We start from the raw sequence: 15,814 nt of genomic DNA on the forward strand, positions 1-15,814 counted from the left end.
TGCATAAGGCATTCAACAAAGGTCCTTTTTCTGAGTGCACAGGTGAGACCCAGAGCAAAATCTCTATTATTATTTTTATTAGCCCCTGAATATTGCTCCCAGTTTTTACATTATATTATACAGGCTCAGGTAACCCTACTGGTTTCCTTTTGTATGTTTAATAATATTTCCTGAGGGGCAGATTCATACGCCCTGTCTTATGAAGCATTCCCCAGTGAAACATGTATATCACACAATATAATTAAACAAAAGAGAAATAACCATCTTATATAAAGCCCGTTTAGGTATACCAATTTTTATAAACTTTCATCTCAATTCTATCAACTTTTATACCTTTACCTTTATCTTCCATTAGGACCCAATCATCAAGCCTTGGTCTTTCAAGGAGTCCTAGAAGCTTTCCTTTCTTTTTATCCTCTGACTCTTTTATCTATTTTTAATAAAAGGCTCTGGGGTCCCCAGTGAGGGGTTGAGCCAAGGGACTCAGACCCTTTTGTCAATTTTTTACTTGATTAATCGGCCTAACTGTTGCCCCAAGTAATTGTTGGCCAGGTATCTCAGTGTAATTTACTTCCAGCCATTTAAATATATATGTATATTTTAAAATATTTATTTATTTATTTTGCCTGCGCTGGGTTTTAGTTGTGGCATGTGGGCTTCTTAGTTGCAGCACACGGACTCTTAGTTGTGGCATGCATGTGGGATCTAGTTCCCCAACCAGGGATAGAACCTGGGCCCCCTGCATTGGGAACACGGAGTCTTACCCACTGGACCACCAGGGAAGTCCCTAAGTATATATATTTTTTAAGTGGGGTAAATAGAGTGGACTTGTTTGGGGCCCTTTAATGTTGGGGACCTATAGGGGGCCCCTTTGTTCCATCCAACCTTACATGGTGTTGTATCAAACCTTTGTTTTAATCCCATTAACATCTGTTTTATTTATCCCATTTTTAAATAATCATCTAAAGATTTCTTTATCCTTTTGAGATAAGTCCCTTTAAAATTTCCACCTTTTTGGGAAGAAGTCTCTAAACTTTCTCTTCAGTTTACTTCCCTGTTAATCAACCTAATTAACATTAATTATCCTAATGTTTTTATTAGCATCTGTAAGACTCACTGAGGGGAAGCAGATACCACAAACAAGGCTTCCCAAACCAGTTTTTTGTTCTTGTTGTTTTCAGTTAAGGGAGTTCTTAGGTTAACCATATATATGTTTTCCACCTTCTAAGTTTTTTTTTTATAAGTACCAGTAACACAGCTCTTAAAATTTACCAATTTAGAAGTTTCTCCAATATAAAGGATCCATCATCTGGACATTAACAAGATGTATCTTACTGATGCAAACCAATAAGACACCAGAGAAGTCCCCACAACACAGTGTGAAGATGTAGCCTTCACAAGATCTAGAAAGTTTACTCCCCAAAATAGCCTAAGAAAGTAAAGGCCTTCATTACACAGGCCAATGCAACGAAGGTTAAGATGGCAAAAGCCCCTGAGAGTTGGCACAGTCAGACAAAAGACTGCTCAGAATCCCAGTCTATTCGGTTGGCTGCCGAGTTGTATACCATATGTGTACCTTCCAGGTGGCAAAGACCAAGTACTCAAAACACAGAAAGAGACATATACACATACACACACACAAAATGCCTAAGAAAATCAGGTAGAACATTTACATCTCAAAGACACAGGGAGAGAAATGCAAGTTCCCCCTAGAAGGGCTTTTGTTTCTTTAAGGTCAGAATTCTGAAAAGATGTTTTATCAAGCAGGCTTTCTCTAACTTAACTGTGTATGCAATAGAAGAGCCCCATCTTAGTCATTTTCAGGGCGAGATTTCCTTTAATTCCCAATTAAGTAAGTACTTGTAAGTATACGTGTTGTACATATATCTGGCTGGGGGGTTAGTTAGAAGCTGGCAATCTGTCGTTCCTTTTTTTTGTTTGTTTTGAAAGCTTTGTTCCCCATTCCAGAGTCAGTTTGTGGAGATAAAATCGCTAGTGATGATCGTGTGGTGAGCCAATGTGCTGTTGTGAGCTTAACTCCTCTAGATTTTACCCTAGATTCATTTTAGCCCTCTTATGAGTCTTGGTTTCTCCCTTCAGTAGCCTACAACTACCATGGGTACTCGGATTATGGAGTGGCCAGCCCTTATGCATGTCCCTGGCAGGCAAGTTTTTAATTAAAAAGAGTGGGTTTCCCTATAGAGACAGCTGCACAGTATGAGGACCTGCCTCTACCACTCCCACAAGTTTCTCAGTTGCCTGAGGAAGCTGTTGCCAGCCAGGAGGTGATGTTCCTTCTGAGCTGAAAGCTCTCATGAGATATCTTCACTTTTATTTTGACAAACTCTATTAAAGTAGCCAATTCAAGGAAAAACGACAGGCCAGTCTTCCACCTAATTACCCAGTCCAACCTTACTCAGTGTCTTTCAACTGAGCAAAGTCTTCCCAGTCTTTCAACTGAGGATAACCAGCTCAGTGTCTAAACTGGGCAAAAAATCTTCCCAGTGTCTTTCAACTGAGCATAACCCAGGTACCTCTTCTTGAAACTAAGTTTCAAGGATAACCTACTACTTTTCCAGTGAGGAGTTTAACATCACTGAATAAAACTTAGGATCGTCAGCCAATAATAACAGGAGATCTGAGAATCAGGAGAGACTCACCCAAATTCATCTGGACTCTCTGAGGTGGCAGATGGGCCCAAGAATCCTCTGCTGGTACCTAGGCTCTGGATCCTTGAAGAGTTCAGGCAAAGGAGAAAAGTCTGCCCTGGGTCCCTTTGTAGCTGTCAAAACTGTTGACTGCATAACCTATAAGTTGAGAATTATGTTTTATTCAGCAGACATACTAAGGACCTAAGCCCGGGAGACAGCCTCTCAGATACTTCTGAGGGACAGTTCTGAAGAGGTAAGGGAGGAACCAGGATATAAAGGAATTTTTGCAAAAACAAACAAAACAAAACAAAGCAGATAGTCAAACGTCAAAAGATTCTAATTAAAGAAAAAAACAGACATCTCACGTTAATGAATTTAGCCCTTTTCTGTGTATGGGAAGATGCATTGAAATCATTCCTTTGATATGCACCTTAACTATCTAGGGCCAGTATCCTGTTTTACTCCATTCTGAATCCTCTCAGGGTATACCCTTGGTGGTGGCTGCAGAGGTTGTTGGCTGGATGGCTACAACATCCTTTGTTTACTGATCCGTTAGGTGACATTCTTTGTTCACAGACCCATCAGTTCCACTCCTAGGTATATACCCAGAAGAACTGAAAACTGGTACTCAAACGAATACGTGTACACACAGGTTCCTAGCAGTACTACTCACAAGAGCCGAAAGATGGAAGCAGCTCAAATGTCCATCAACTCACAAATGAATAAACAAAATGTGGCATATCCATATGACAGACTATTATTCACCTATAAAAAGGAATGAAGTGCTAATACATGCTACAATGTGTATGAACCTTGAAAACATTATGCTTAGTGAAAGAAGCCACACACAAAAGCCCACATATTGTATATGGGCTCCGGTACGTACCACCAGAGCCCCACCCTGACCACAGGACTACTTGTGGAAGAGAAATGAAGTCCCACAAAGGAAAATATGGGTGCTGCAAGGAAAGAGGGACACTGAAAAGGCAAAAAATGCCAGAGGTTCACTATAGAGAATCTGGTCCCTCAGCCTTTCCTAAGCCTGTTCCATCTCAGTGTTCTTTGCTTCCGTCTAACTTCATCTTGTTCCTCCCCCACCCCCAGCTCCAGAGTGGAATTGGCCGACTAATTCTGAAGGAAGAGATGAAGGCCCGGTCCAGTTCCTACGCGGATCCCTGGACCCCACCCCGGAGCTCCACCAGCAGCCGAGAGGCCCTGCACACAGCTGGCTATGATATGTCCCTAAATGGCTGTAAGCACTGCCCTGTAACCTGCCGGGGTGGGGGCACTTTCTTCCCCATCAGTTCTTCCGTTAGTGAATCTAACCTTTTATGGCCTCACCAGGGTCTAGAATACAGACTAAATAAGACCATGCTCTGTCCTGAGCTGTCACTTCTGCTTCTTTGGATCATCTGAAGCCATGACTTCCAATCAGTTTCCATGTAAAGAAAAAACTCTTCTAATAGTCTGAAGATAAAAGGGGATGCCTCTTAAGGTAGCAAGCCTCCCATCGCTGGAGGTATATAAGCAGAGGCTTGGTTCAAGCACTTTGCCCTGAGAGTCTTTCACTGTAAGCTCCTCCCTGTTCCTAGACTCACACATCCTCTTCCTGCCTCCTCTCTTACTTACCCCTGCGGGATTCAGTCCTGCCAGGAAGTCCTATCTCAGGTCAATACTTGATGGATAATAAAAGGTACCATTTATTACAATCCTGTGTGCTGGACATTTATAGATACATTATCACCCTTGGTCCTCACAAAGACCCACAATGTAGAGGGATTATTATCACCCACTTTATAGATGAGAGACCTGAGGTTAACCCTCTTGCCCAAGGTCAGAAAGCCAGTAAGTGACTGAGCCAGGATCAGGCCCAGCATAGAGAGACTTCAAGGCCATAAGCTTTTCCCTCTTTGCTGTACTGCACCTTGATTCTAGGTGAGCTCAAAGATGACAGTGGTGGTGGTGGTGGTGATGATAAAGCCAGTTTTATTGGGGGTTTGTATCTGTCAGGCACTGTGCTAAGCACCTTACTATATTATGTCCTATATTCTTCACAATAACCCTATAAAGGAGACACTATCCCTCCCATTTTACAGATAAGAAAACAAAGCATGATTTACTTATCTGAAATTGGGTATCTATTAATGGCCAAGCCAGGATGAACTGATGGGCCGTTTCCCTGTTTCACCACTGAGAGGCACTGTTTTCAACCCCTGGCTCTGTACACTGCACCAGTGCTCCTCAAAATTCAGCTCCATTCAATGGCATTTGTGCAACAGATATCACAGAGCACCTGCACTGTGCCAGGTGCTGGGCTACAAGCTGGGTGGGGGAGGGAGAATAGGGTGCAGGTGCAACAGTTAGAAACTGACCAGTGGGAAAGGAGGTACTGAAGGAGGGCCCTCCTCCCCGCCGGCCAGGGTGGCCCAGGTATGGGAGCCATTTCTGTCTGTCTCCATGAATGCTGATCTCTGGCTTCCCTCTCTTGCAGCCCCTCGGTCCCACTACCTGGCTGACAGCGGTATGTTCTGCCTGCCCTTCCTTCAGCCCATCATGTTCTGTGAGGGCCAGAGCTGAGTCAGCGGCAGGTCCCCCTTAGTTGTGATGACCATACAACGTGGATATCCCAGCACAGTCCCCATCTGAAGTAGTCCACCCCATGTGTTTGTCAGATAGTGGGTCTTTGGTTCTGGAACCAGTGTTGCCATGCCCAGCAGCTCTCAGAGAGAAAGAAAGAGCACACACCTCTTCCACCCACGTGGGAGCCTGCCTGTCTGAGCTCCAGCTCGACTCCAATTCCAGGACACATGGGTCCATCATAGGAGGATAGATGTGTGCAGGTTAACACCAGAAGACTCTGTGAGTGGGTACCTGGGGTGGGCCTAGAATTCTGCCAGGGTGAGGCACCCCTAAGATTGTTAGTTGTAAGCCTGGAGAGCAGTGGAAGGAGCTGGTGGTCCCTGTCTGTCCCCCTTCCCATGAGTAACATTGGCCATTTGCAGCCAGATGACCTCAGGGAGAGGAAACCCTGGCTTGGGGCTCCTGGTAATTGTCTTGGCTCCTTCTTTTCAGACCCCCTCATCTCCAAATCTGCCTCCCTGCCTGCCTACAGAAGAAACGGGCTGCACAGGGTAAGAGAGGCTGTTCCAGGGACATTATCCCCAAGAGGTTCACAATTCCTGTGTTAGCTCAGGAGTGATGACTTATGGGTGAAACCTGGACAGAGGCCTTGGGGCTAGAGGTGCATTAACAGAAGAGCCCCTGTGAGAGGGGCTGGGAGCACCTAGTATTTATGGCACAATTACTCCATGCTGAGCACTTTACAAGCACTCACTCATTATAACCCTGCAAGGTAGTTACTATTTTTAATAACTCTATCTTGCGGATGAAGATGGGGGCACAGAGGGGCTCAGTGACCTGCTTGAGCTCTCATTCCTAGTAAGTGCTGAGCCAGGATTCGAGCCTGGGCCAGCTGCCCCTGACAGCCCACACCTGACTGCTGGGTTCCACTCACCCGTTGTGGCTTGGAGCCTTCTGAGCTCTTAGATGTCCTGCAGCGTAAAACCTTCATGGAAGCTGTGAGGTGGTTTAAGGACTAAAAAGGGGATGAAAAATACATCTTGTTGGCAAAAGGAGAGGCTCTGTGACTAGACAAGTGATGGGGGAAAGGGCAAGGACACTGAGATAGACATTTATTTACTGAGCACCTACTAAGTGACTTGAAGTCAGCAGTCATAAGTGCTCAGATGGAAGACAAAGCAAGGAGGCAAAGAGAGAGAAGGTCAGAGAGTGAATTTAAACAAAGGCCTGAGTGCAGGGAGGGACCTCACCTCTCCAAGACCAACAAGAGCCACCCTAATAGAGGGAAGCACAGTGTCAGAGTCCCTGGGTGGGGAGGATGCGTGGCTGGGATGGAGTGAGCGTGGAGATGAAGCCAGACGGAGATGTCATTAGGGCCCTGTGTGCTGATAAGGACTCAGAAGGGTTCCGGTAGGTGTGCTGCACCATCCAACTCAGATTTTTAATGGGATCCCTCCTGTGTAGAGAAGAGACTGCAGAGGGACAGAAGTGGTAGACTTGTTAAGAGACAATTTTAGGGTTAAGCACACAAAAGGGATCAGAGGTCCATAGTAGAGCCACAGCTGGTGTTGGGGCCCCACCCGCTCCAAGCGGGAAAGAGACAGACCCTGTCCTCAACACGCCCAAAGCCTAGACATTTGTTCATGAACAGATAGATGTTTATTGGAAGCCTTTTATGTATGCCAGGCACTGCTCTGAGTGCTTAGAATACCTCAGTGACCGAACAAAACAAAGACCCCTGCCCTTGGAGCTTATATTCTTATAGGGAGAAATAGAAAGCAAGTAGTAAATAGTACACAAGTCACCTTATACACAATGTAGAAAGTAGTAAGTGCTATGGAAAAAAAGGGGGAAATTGAGCAGGATGAGGGAGGTTAGGAGTTGGGGAAGGGGCGATTTGCAATTTTAGATAGAGTTGTCAGGGCAGATCTCAGAGAGAAAATGATATTTGAGTAATGAAAGAAAGCATGAGCTGTAATTCACTAATAAATGAATATTTACTGAGTGCCTACTATGTGCCAGGCCTAGGCACTAGGCATATGGCAGTGAAGTAAATCACTCCACCTTGAGACCGAGGCTTCTGAGAGGGCCCCGTGTCCCACCAGCCCCAGTGCATTTTCTGGAGATGGGTGAGTACTTCAGGGAGGCAGAGGTGAGCCTGCCTCAGGCCAGCCCTGGTTCTGTCTCCCCTGCAGACACCCAGCGCAGACCTATTCCATTACGACAGCATGAACGCTGTCAACTGGGGCATGCGAGGTGAGTGCCGGCCTCTCCTGGGACTTCACAGGGACCTCATTATAATGCACTGCTCATAATAGCCCGTTTGACAAACGATTCTGGTCCCACGCTGGGCTCTGTGCAAACCCCGAGTTCCCTTTCACTTCCCATTCCCTCTCTTTTCCCCTGCTCTTCTCTCATCCTCTCAAGTCCCGGGCCTTGGGTGATCTCCAGGCCATCTGTCCCATCTGGATTCCCAGAGCCATCACAGAGTGCTTGCTATTCTCCCAGTACTGCTGAGCTAGAGTTGCCTGCCAGCCCTGGGTGGAGGGAAATACTCAGAGCCAAATGCACATTGTTCCCAGAAAAAATTCCATGAGCCTCATGCTCTCTTCCCGTGATGCTCTCCCACCAGCCTCTTCCAGCTCCTACAAGCAGGCTCAGGCAGGAAGGCAGGCCCACATCAAACCCTGGAGGATTCCCCCTAGAAGATGAAGGATCTCACCCATGTGCTTCATGGTCCCAGACTCTTCTTATTTCTATTCTAAATGTCTCAAAAGTCATTTTCCCCCTAAAAACCTATCTCTGGATCAGCCCAACCCCTTTCTGCATTGTGTTCAAACCAGCCTTGATTTGGGATGAATTCAATAAGGACAGGGTCTCTATGACAGAGGCCAGTGTAGTGATGCAAAGCAAAGACTGATGGTTTCTACTCTGTGTGTGTCTCTTTTCTCTCTACAGAGTACAAGGTAAAGATACACAGACCCTGGGGGTCTCCGGGACCCTGCATGTTGCTACGCTGGGGACCAGCAGGAAGATGACAGCACTGTCTATGCAGGGAAGGGAACATCGATAAATAACCCCAAGGGTCCTCTCAAGACTAGCATTTCCAGTCCCTCCTTGGCCCAGTTTCCCTGAATCCTGCCCTACATCTCTTGCCTCCTGAAAGCAGACAGTTCCCCTGGGCCTCGTAGACTCTCTAGAGGCTTGCCAATCACAGATACGAGACATTTACACTCAGGAGCCCTCGTGCTCACACTAAGGCCAAATGCAACCAAGCTCATCCCTGGCAGTATTCAAGGACTCCAGGGCCTTGCCTTTTGGGAGAAGGTGCCTTGAGGCTGCCTGGAAACCCCAAAGAGGACATACTCAGCCCTTCCTCCAGACTTTAATCTCTGGCTCTTTCTGGACAGAGGAGGGAGCCCCAGCCAGACACAAAATATGTCTGAAGGGACAAGCCCGCCACCCTAACCCAACCTACAAATATCCCCCCTCCTCTCTTCTTAGATCTACCCTTATGAACTGCTCCTGGTGACCACAAGAGGGAGAAACCGACTGCCCAAGGATGTGGATCGGACGCGTTTAGAGGTATGTATAGAAAACTGAGCAGGAGCCTTTGGGTTTGAAGTGATTCCAGAAATTGCCTGGCCTAACCCAGCTTGGGAGGAGCAGGCAGAATGAATGGCGTAAAGGTCACACAGCTGGTTAAAAAAGCAGAGACTCCAACCTGGTTTCCTTAGCCCAAGACTGTTCCTTGCTGTTCCGTGCAGCCTCCTCAATTCAGTTAGCATCTGTGGTGCACAGCTACAGCATGTCTCCAACTGGGGCTGATGCTGCTGCAGACAAAAGAGAAGAGCTAGATTTGGTTCCTGCCCTCCAAGAGCCTGCAGTCTGTCCGATAAGAAGAAACGCAGCACTGGTGTTGTGCAGGATTGTATAGAAAACCAGTGCCTGTGACGGGGAAGGGTGGGGGACAGCTCTGCGCAGAGGGTAAACATATAAGCAAGTCTCAAGCAGGACTCCCTAGGTTCCAACCCTAATGCTGCCATGCCTAACTGGACAGCTTGGCCACATGACAACCTCTCCAAACCGTAGTTTTCTCCTCTGTAAAATGGGGTGATTGTCATGCTTCCCTCAGGTTGCCAAATGACATACATGAGACAATACACATAGAGCCCTTCACACAGAATCTGGCAGTGTACTGAGTAGAAAATTCTTCCTAAGTGTTTCATTGCTGTTACTCAGAGAAGACCACTAAGGCTGGGTGGGGTGACACAGGCTTCCAGGAAGAGGAAGCGTTTGGATGGACTTTGGAGGTGGGCAGGTTTAGATGGATGGAGAGGCAGGAGAGCAACATGAGCAGTGGGAACAGCATCAATAAGGCGCAGACGTGGCCTGACCGTGGCACTGCGCTCTCAAGCCATCCGGTCCACTTGGCATGGAGTCCTGGTCCCTGGTTACATTAGTTCCAGGAGCACACGCTGCCCTTTTCACCCCAGTGCCTCTCCCTGCCTCTCCCTGGAACACCCTTTCCATCTTGCCAGCCTCCTCACTCATCAGGGCCCCATTCTAGTGATGCCTGTGCCCCAAAGCCTCCCCCAAGCCTTCTTCAGGATGTGGCGCTAACCTCTTCCTCCAGCCTCCCCAGCCCTGCGTCCAGAGCACAGATCCAATACCTCTCTTTCTCCTTTGTATCAGATCAGCAAGCCATCCATTACCTCTGCCTGACATATTGTCTGTCATCTACCACAGGGCCTGACTAGGGGAGGTGCCAGGAGATGTCTGTGGAATTGAATGCAGGCTTGTAAGAGAGGAGGCTCAGCACTTCTTGGGACCACTCCTGACCTGATGGCTGATGAATTTGCCCAGAGTAGAGGGTTGGAGCCGTAGGAGGGGGATGTGAGTGGGCCAGGAAGCTCTGTGAGTCCTTTCAGCTCTAGCATGCTGGGGTAGCAGGGAAGGAAGCAGATGATTCTCCCCACATTTATAACAAGGGCTTCCTTTCACTGTCTAGCAGCGAGTGTCTGCCGGTGCTGAAGGGGACAGCTCCCACGGCAGCTCACTGGAGCCAGCACTTAGGGATGGAAATGTTCACGAACCTGGTTCGTAATGGAGGACCAACTGCTCTCCTACATCCTCCAGGACATCCAGAAGCTCAGACCAGGAAAACGCAACCTTCTCTAAGCATCAGAATCACTTAGGGAGCTTTTTTAAAATACCAATACAGGGCCCCATCTGAGTCCAATTAAATCACAATCTGGGGAAGGAGCTCAGGCATCAGTATGTTTCAGAGGCTCCCAGGGATGTCTAATATATAGCCTGAGCTGAGACCACTGGGCTAGAGACACTGCCCTAGCCGTCTGCAGCAGTTCAGGCAGGGCACGGAAGAAGGAAACCCCTGACTCTCTCCTCAAGGGGCTCAGAGTATAGATACTTGTTCACTCAATAAATATTTATTGAAACCTATTATATACACCAGGTACTGTTCTAGGTGCCTACAACATATCAGTAAACAAAACAAGGACCCCTGCCCTCTTGGAGCTGGCGTTCTCATGTGAGGAGACAGACAGTAAATGACACAAGTAATAAATAAAGGATATAGTATGTTGGGAGGTAACCGGGCTGAGGGAAAGGGTAAGAGGAGAACAGAGTGAGGGGGGGATTGGGAGTTGGAGGGGTGAGTTGCAGTTTTCAATAGGGTGGTCAGAGTAGATCTCATTGAAAACATGACATCTGAGCAAAGACTTCAAGTAGGTGAGGGAGTTAGCCATGCTTATATAGGAAGGAAGAGCATTCTGGGCCAAGGGAACAGCCGCTGCCAAGGCCCTGACGCAGGAGTGAGTCTGGTGTGCTGGAGGACGGCAGGAGGTGAGTGTGGCTGGGGCCACATGAGCCCAGAAGAGAGGATGAGGAGGAGATGAAATCAAAGGAAACGGAGACCAGGCCATGCTATGTGACAGACACATGAAGAGATCACTGCACTAATGAGAGTGCCAGTGACTAACTGCCAGCCACTGTGCCAAGCACGTGACCCACATCATCTCAGTCACCCTCACAATATCCGTGAGGTAGGTACTGCGATGCTGCCACTCTCAGAAGAGGACATTGAGGCTCAGTGAGGTTACCATGTCCAAGGTCACACACTCATATCTGCCTGGCTGTAAAGCCCATGCACTTAACCTTTATGCTTTAAAATCTGCGGTGAATGTCAAATGGACAGGGCTGCCATTGTGTGCTCTGAGAACTCAGAGGAGAAAAGAGGCTCCACGTGGCCCTTAACAGGAGGAGAGAAGAAAAGCCTCAGACTCCTTCAGTGTGTCCTACAGTGTTTACTTGAGTAGTTTAGTCTGCCATTCCTTTATATTGAGTCTTATTTAAAAAAAAAAAAAAAAAAGATTTTTAAACACAGTGGAGAAAGCCAGCTAGAGAATCAATAGTAACCATCACTCTCTAACAACAACAACAACAAAAAGAACAAATGAGACAGTTCCCCTCAGTCTTTACTATGGAAGGAGCGGAGAATGCTCTCATATCCACATATTTTTCAGCACTCAAGTGAAAGTAAAACAGATTTGGGCGAGTCAATAGCATGAACAAAAGAAGAGGGGCACTGTCTAGACTGGTGGAGTCTAACAACCAAATGTGATGTGTGGATGCTGTTTGAATCCTTATTCAAACAAACCAACTATAAAAAAACACTTTGAGACAATTAGGGGAATTTTATTGTAGTCAGGTATTAGGTAATTCTGTGGAATTATTGTCATTTTTTCCTTGCCCATGCTGTTGTGATTATGTAAGAAAATACCCAGTATGTTTTGAGATGCAAACTGCTGTATGTAGGAGTGAACAGACAGTGTCTAAGGTTTGCTTTAAGACACTTCAGCAAAGGAAACAGATGAAGCAAATGTGGTAAAACTCTTTGAATCTGGATGATGGGCATGGGTGTGCATTGTGCTATTTTTTCTCTTTTGTGTATTTTTGAAATTTTTCATAAAAGAAAGACATATTTATGAAATTCTTAATGGGATTGACCAAGAGGGGCAGTGAGAGTACACTGCATTTGGAATCAGAAGCCCTGGACTTTGGTCTCAGCTCTGCTATTTACCTAGTCTCCTCCCCTCCCTCCCTCTTGGGCAAGTCATTTTAATTCTCTGACTTTTGCTTTTCTCATCTTTCAGTTGGGTAGAAATAATTCCTGGTTTTCAGAAGAAAATCAGGTCAGAAGAATTAAAGGAGAAAAATGAGGGTGAATGTACATTTATGAACTACTGAGCATAATATAAATGCAATACAAGAATTGGTGGTAGTGTTAAATATTAAGTACTAAAAAATCAACTCAGAGTCATCGGCAGCCAATGATATCTAACAAAAGTATCAAAGTTACTTTTACCTAAAGTTCTGGAAATGTGGCAAAAACATTAATTCACAGGGACAATAGGCCAGAGAATTGTCTAATTGTTACATGGCTGTATACATGATTCTCATTCAATCTCCTTCAATACTCAATTAGCTAATATAATTGCTACCAACAGCAAGTGAATGCAGGAAGTTTACAGGCAGGATATATGCCATCTATTTCTATCTTTAAACATAATTGTAAATTTTATTTTGAAAAATAAAATTTCAGACCTCCAGAAAAGTTGCAAGAATTGTAAAATGAGTATCCATCTACCCTTCACCTAAATGTACCAATTTTTCACATTTTGCCACATTTTAAGTGCCATGTATTTCTAACTCTAAAAGCTTAGGCTAATGTATCAACTTTCAAGGCTGATGGGAAGGGGCAGGAGAGAGGGCAGGCAGAAAGGGGTTAAAAAACCTGCCAAGGCATGCAGAACAATGTTTCATTATATGGCATACTTGTTTTCAAATAAGAAAGAGATGAAAGGACATTTCAGGGAGGGGGGTGTGGAGAAATCTGGACAGTAACTTTTTTTCATTGGCCTAAGGAACAACCTTCCAGATCATTTGTAAACTAATTAGTAAGAGGAAATACGCCCTAAAATCTTGGGCATGCCTCCTTTTTCTTCCAAAGCAAAGGGCGATAACATTAATCCATACACACTCCTGGACACAATGCATGGAGCAGGGATTGCAGAAAGGGGAGGTCAGTTAGGATGCATCGAGAGGCACTTAAGTGAAGCAGAAGTCCCACCTGAGTCCTGGGCGGGGGAGGCCTCTCCAGCCAGACCAGCTACAGAGGTCCCTCGCAGGAAACATCCACTCACACACTGATCCATTCAACAGATATTCATCTTACACCTTCCATGGGTCAGACACTGTGCCAGGCACAGTGTACCCAGAGGAAACGTACAGGAACCACTCCTGCCTCCACCTGCCCCCAGCCTGCACCTCACATCCTCAAGCTGTTCCCTCTGTCTCCTCCCACCTCCTTGCAGCGCCACCTGTCCCAGGAAGAGTTCTACCAAGTCTTCGGCATGACCATCTCCGAGTTTGACCGGCTGGCCCTCTGGAAGAGGAATGAACTGAAGAAGCAAGCCCGGCTGTTCTAGGCAGAAGCTCTATAAATATATATGCATTTATATAAAGATATATGTAAAATCTCTATACTGAAGCTCGGTATAATCCTCTCTTGTGTAATGGGACACACTGCCTGCCATGAGACTTGCTTTTCTGTATCGTCAGGCAAGCCCATATCTTCAAGATATTTTTATGCTCCTTCCTTTCTCGTTTCTAAGTGCAATGGGATTTGGGAGGGGATTCGTGGGGACTCCCATCCTTTTACTGGGAAGCCTTTTTATACTGAAACATCTCTCCTGACTTGAGTCCCCTAAGGTCCAACTCTCTTTGCTAAAGGAGGTGCCTGAAGGAGTCTCTCTTCTCTCTGCTTCTCGGCTCTTTTCCCCAGTCTCCAGGGAGGATGCTGCAGTTTTCACACCTTATTGGCCCCAGAGGGGCCCTCTCATGGGAGGATCCACAGCATTCTCCCCAAGTCACTGAGCACCTTTGAGAGCCCTGAAGAATTTTCTCATCACCCCCACTAGGACCTCAATGCTGTCTGGGGGTGATGCAGCTAGAAATGTGGGTTTCATGTCTACTCGTTACAGAAGTAAACAAGTGGATAGGGCCTTGGCCTCTCCTCTCCTCTTCAATCCTCCTTCTATCCTTGATCCTCACCTCTCTCTAGTCCAAATCTACGCCTCATGGTAGGAAAAGAAAAAGCACTTCCCTTCCCTGCACTATTACTTCCAATGGCCCCCTGCCTGGCCCCTATGTGGAGAACCAGAGGGAGGGAGCAGGAGCTGGAAGCAGGAGACAGAGCAGGGCACCCGTTAGCACTGGAGCTGCAGGACCTCTTGGGACCCTCCCTCATTGCTCCCAGAACCTCCTGACCCTTCCCCCTTTGGAGGAGAGGCCCATTATTGCAGCCTGTATTTTTCAGCCTTACTACAATCTATGTGCCTGACAACTCACCACAGGGCTAATGTTCCCACCACAGCTCCAACCGAACAACTAGACAGACAACCTCTAACACCCCCGCCAAAGGTAATATAGGCCATGTCCTATAGAAAGTTTCCTGGCCTATGTCTTCTGGTCCCTGGGCTGGCAGAGCAACCCAACCAGACCCCCACCAGTCCTCAGCTTGCATTGCAAAGTTGGCCATGGTTCATGGGGGAAACTTTTGAAGAATGACTACTTATGAGATTCCAAAATGGAGCATTGGCCAACACCACTCATGGTCATACTGATTTCCCCAGTGGCTGCCTTTCCTGCCTCCTTGGCTTCTGGAACAGGGGTGAAAGCTTAACCTTCTCCCCACCCCAAACCTGCAACCACGAGTTGGTGATGTCTGGTGGGGTCTGTTCCTTCCTGGAGATGGCTGGAGTCAGACCACTGAGGTCGTGGAGGAAGGATGAAGAAGTGGAGGTGACAGTTATCACTCTCAAGAGGTTATGTGTGGTGGCAAATGTAGAACTGACTTCAACTCAACAAACCCTCACTGAGCACCTGCTGTATACTGAGCACCTGCTGTATACTGAGCACTAAATGGGGGAGGGAGACGGAAATACTGGTATGAGCAACATGGGGCCCGACCTCAGCGGCATGCCTACTAACAATGGGTACCGTAAGGCAGGTACTCAAACATGATGGATGTGAGGCAGAAAGTGATAGGAGACAGCATGAGAAAATGTCACATTACTAAGAAGGCATATGCAGCTGGTGCAGACCAAGGAAAGCTTTCTGGAAGAGACTGCATTTGAGCGAAGTTCAGGAAGGATCTTTGTAAACTGGGAGGAGACTGTAACTTGAAAGGGTGATAGGATGAGGGGCCATAAGGGAGGTCTAATATGCTCTCACTTAAAATGTCAGCCCTCTCTGCGTCTTTTCTTTTTGGCCAATGTCTTTCAACTGTCCTGACCCCTTTGGAAATGTCCCCAGCCAGACACAATCATTGAAACTGCCTCATTATCACTGGTTGAGAACTTGGCGAGGTTGAAGGGCTTTTGTTATTGTTGGATATTTTTTTCCCATAAATGCACATAATTTCAACCCAGACTCGTGTCCTTCTGTTGTTTCTAGTGTGAGTGGAGATGAGTGACGTGTGGAGAGACTGAACCATGCAC

At 46.6% G+C, this 15,814-nt stretch overlaps 1 protein-coding gene and 1 long non-coding RNA gene across 2 annotated transcripts in view; one reads left to right on the forward strand and one right to left on the reverse strand.

Annotated features, from left to right (window-relative positions):
• The window catches only part of ABLIM3 (actin binding LIM protein family member 3), a 145,935-nt gene extending 130,189 nt beyond the window's left edge, over positions 1-15,746 (forward strand). The window contains exons 16-22 of the mRNA XM_061189828.1: positions 3,756-3,903; positions 5,143-5,172; positions 5,724-5,782; positions 7,427-7,487; positions 8,190-8,197; positions 8,736-8,816; positions 13,628-15,746. Coding sequence (XP_061045811.1) covers positions 3,756-3,903; positions 5,143-5,172; positions 5,724-5,782; positions 7,427-7,487; positions 8,190-8,197; positions 8,736-8,816; positions 13,628-13,741 — 501 coding nt within the window. The 3' untranslated portion in view covers positions 13,742-15,746. The remainder of the gene's footprint in view (positions 1-3,755; positions 3,904-5,142; positions 5,173-5,723; positions 5,783-7,426; positions 7,488-8,189; positions 8,198-8,735; positions 8,817-13,627) is intronic.
• LOC133091027 (uncharacterized) overlaps positions 1-15,814 on the reverse strand; it is a 62,911-nt gene that overhangs the window by 7,920 nt on the left and 39,177 nt on the right. Inside the window, exon 5 of the long non-coding RNA XR_009700842.1 lies at positions 2,661-2,807. This is a non-coding gene — a long non-coding RNA (uncharacterized LOC133091027). The remainder of the gene's footprint in view (positions 1-2,660; positions 2,808-15,814) is intronic.

The sequence above is a fragment of the Eubalaena glacialis genome, chromosome 4 (assembly GCF_028564815.1).
Source record: "Eubalaena glacialis isolate mEubGla1 chromosome 4, mEubGla1.1.hap2.+ XY, whole genome shotgun sequence".
NCBI lineage: Eukaryota > Metazoa > Chordata > Mammalia > Artiodactyla > Balaenidae > Eubalaena > Eubalaena glacialis.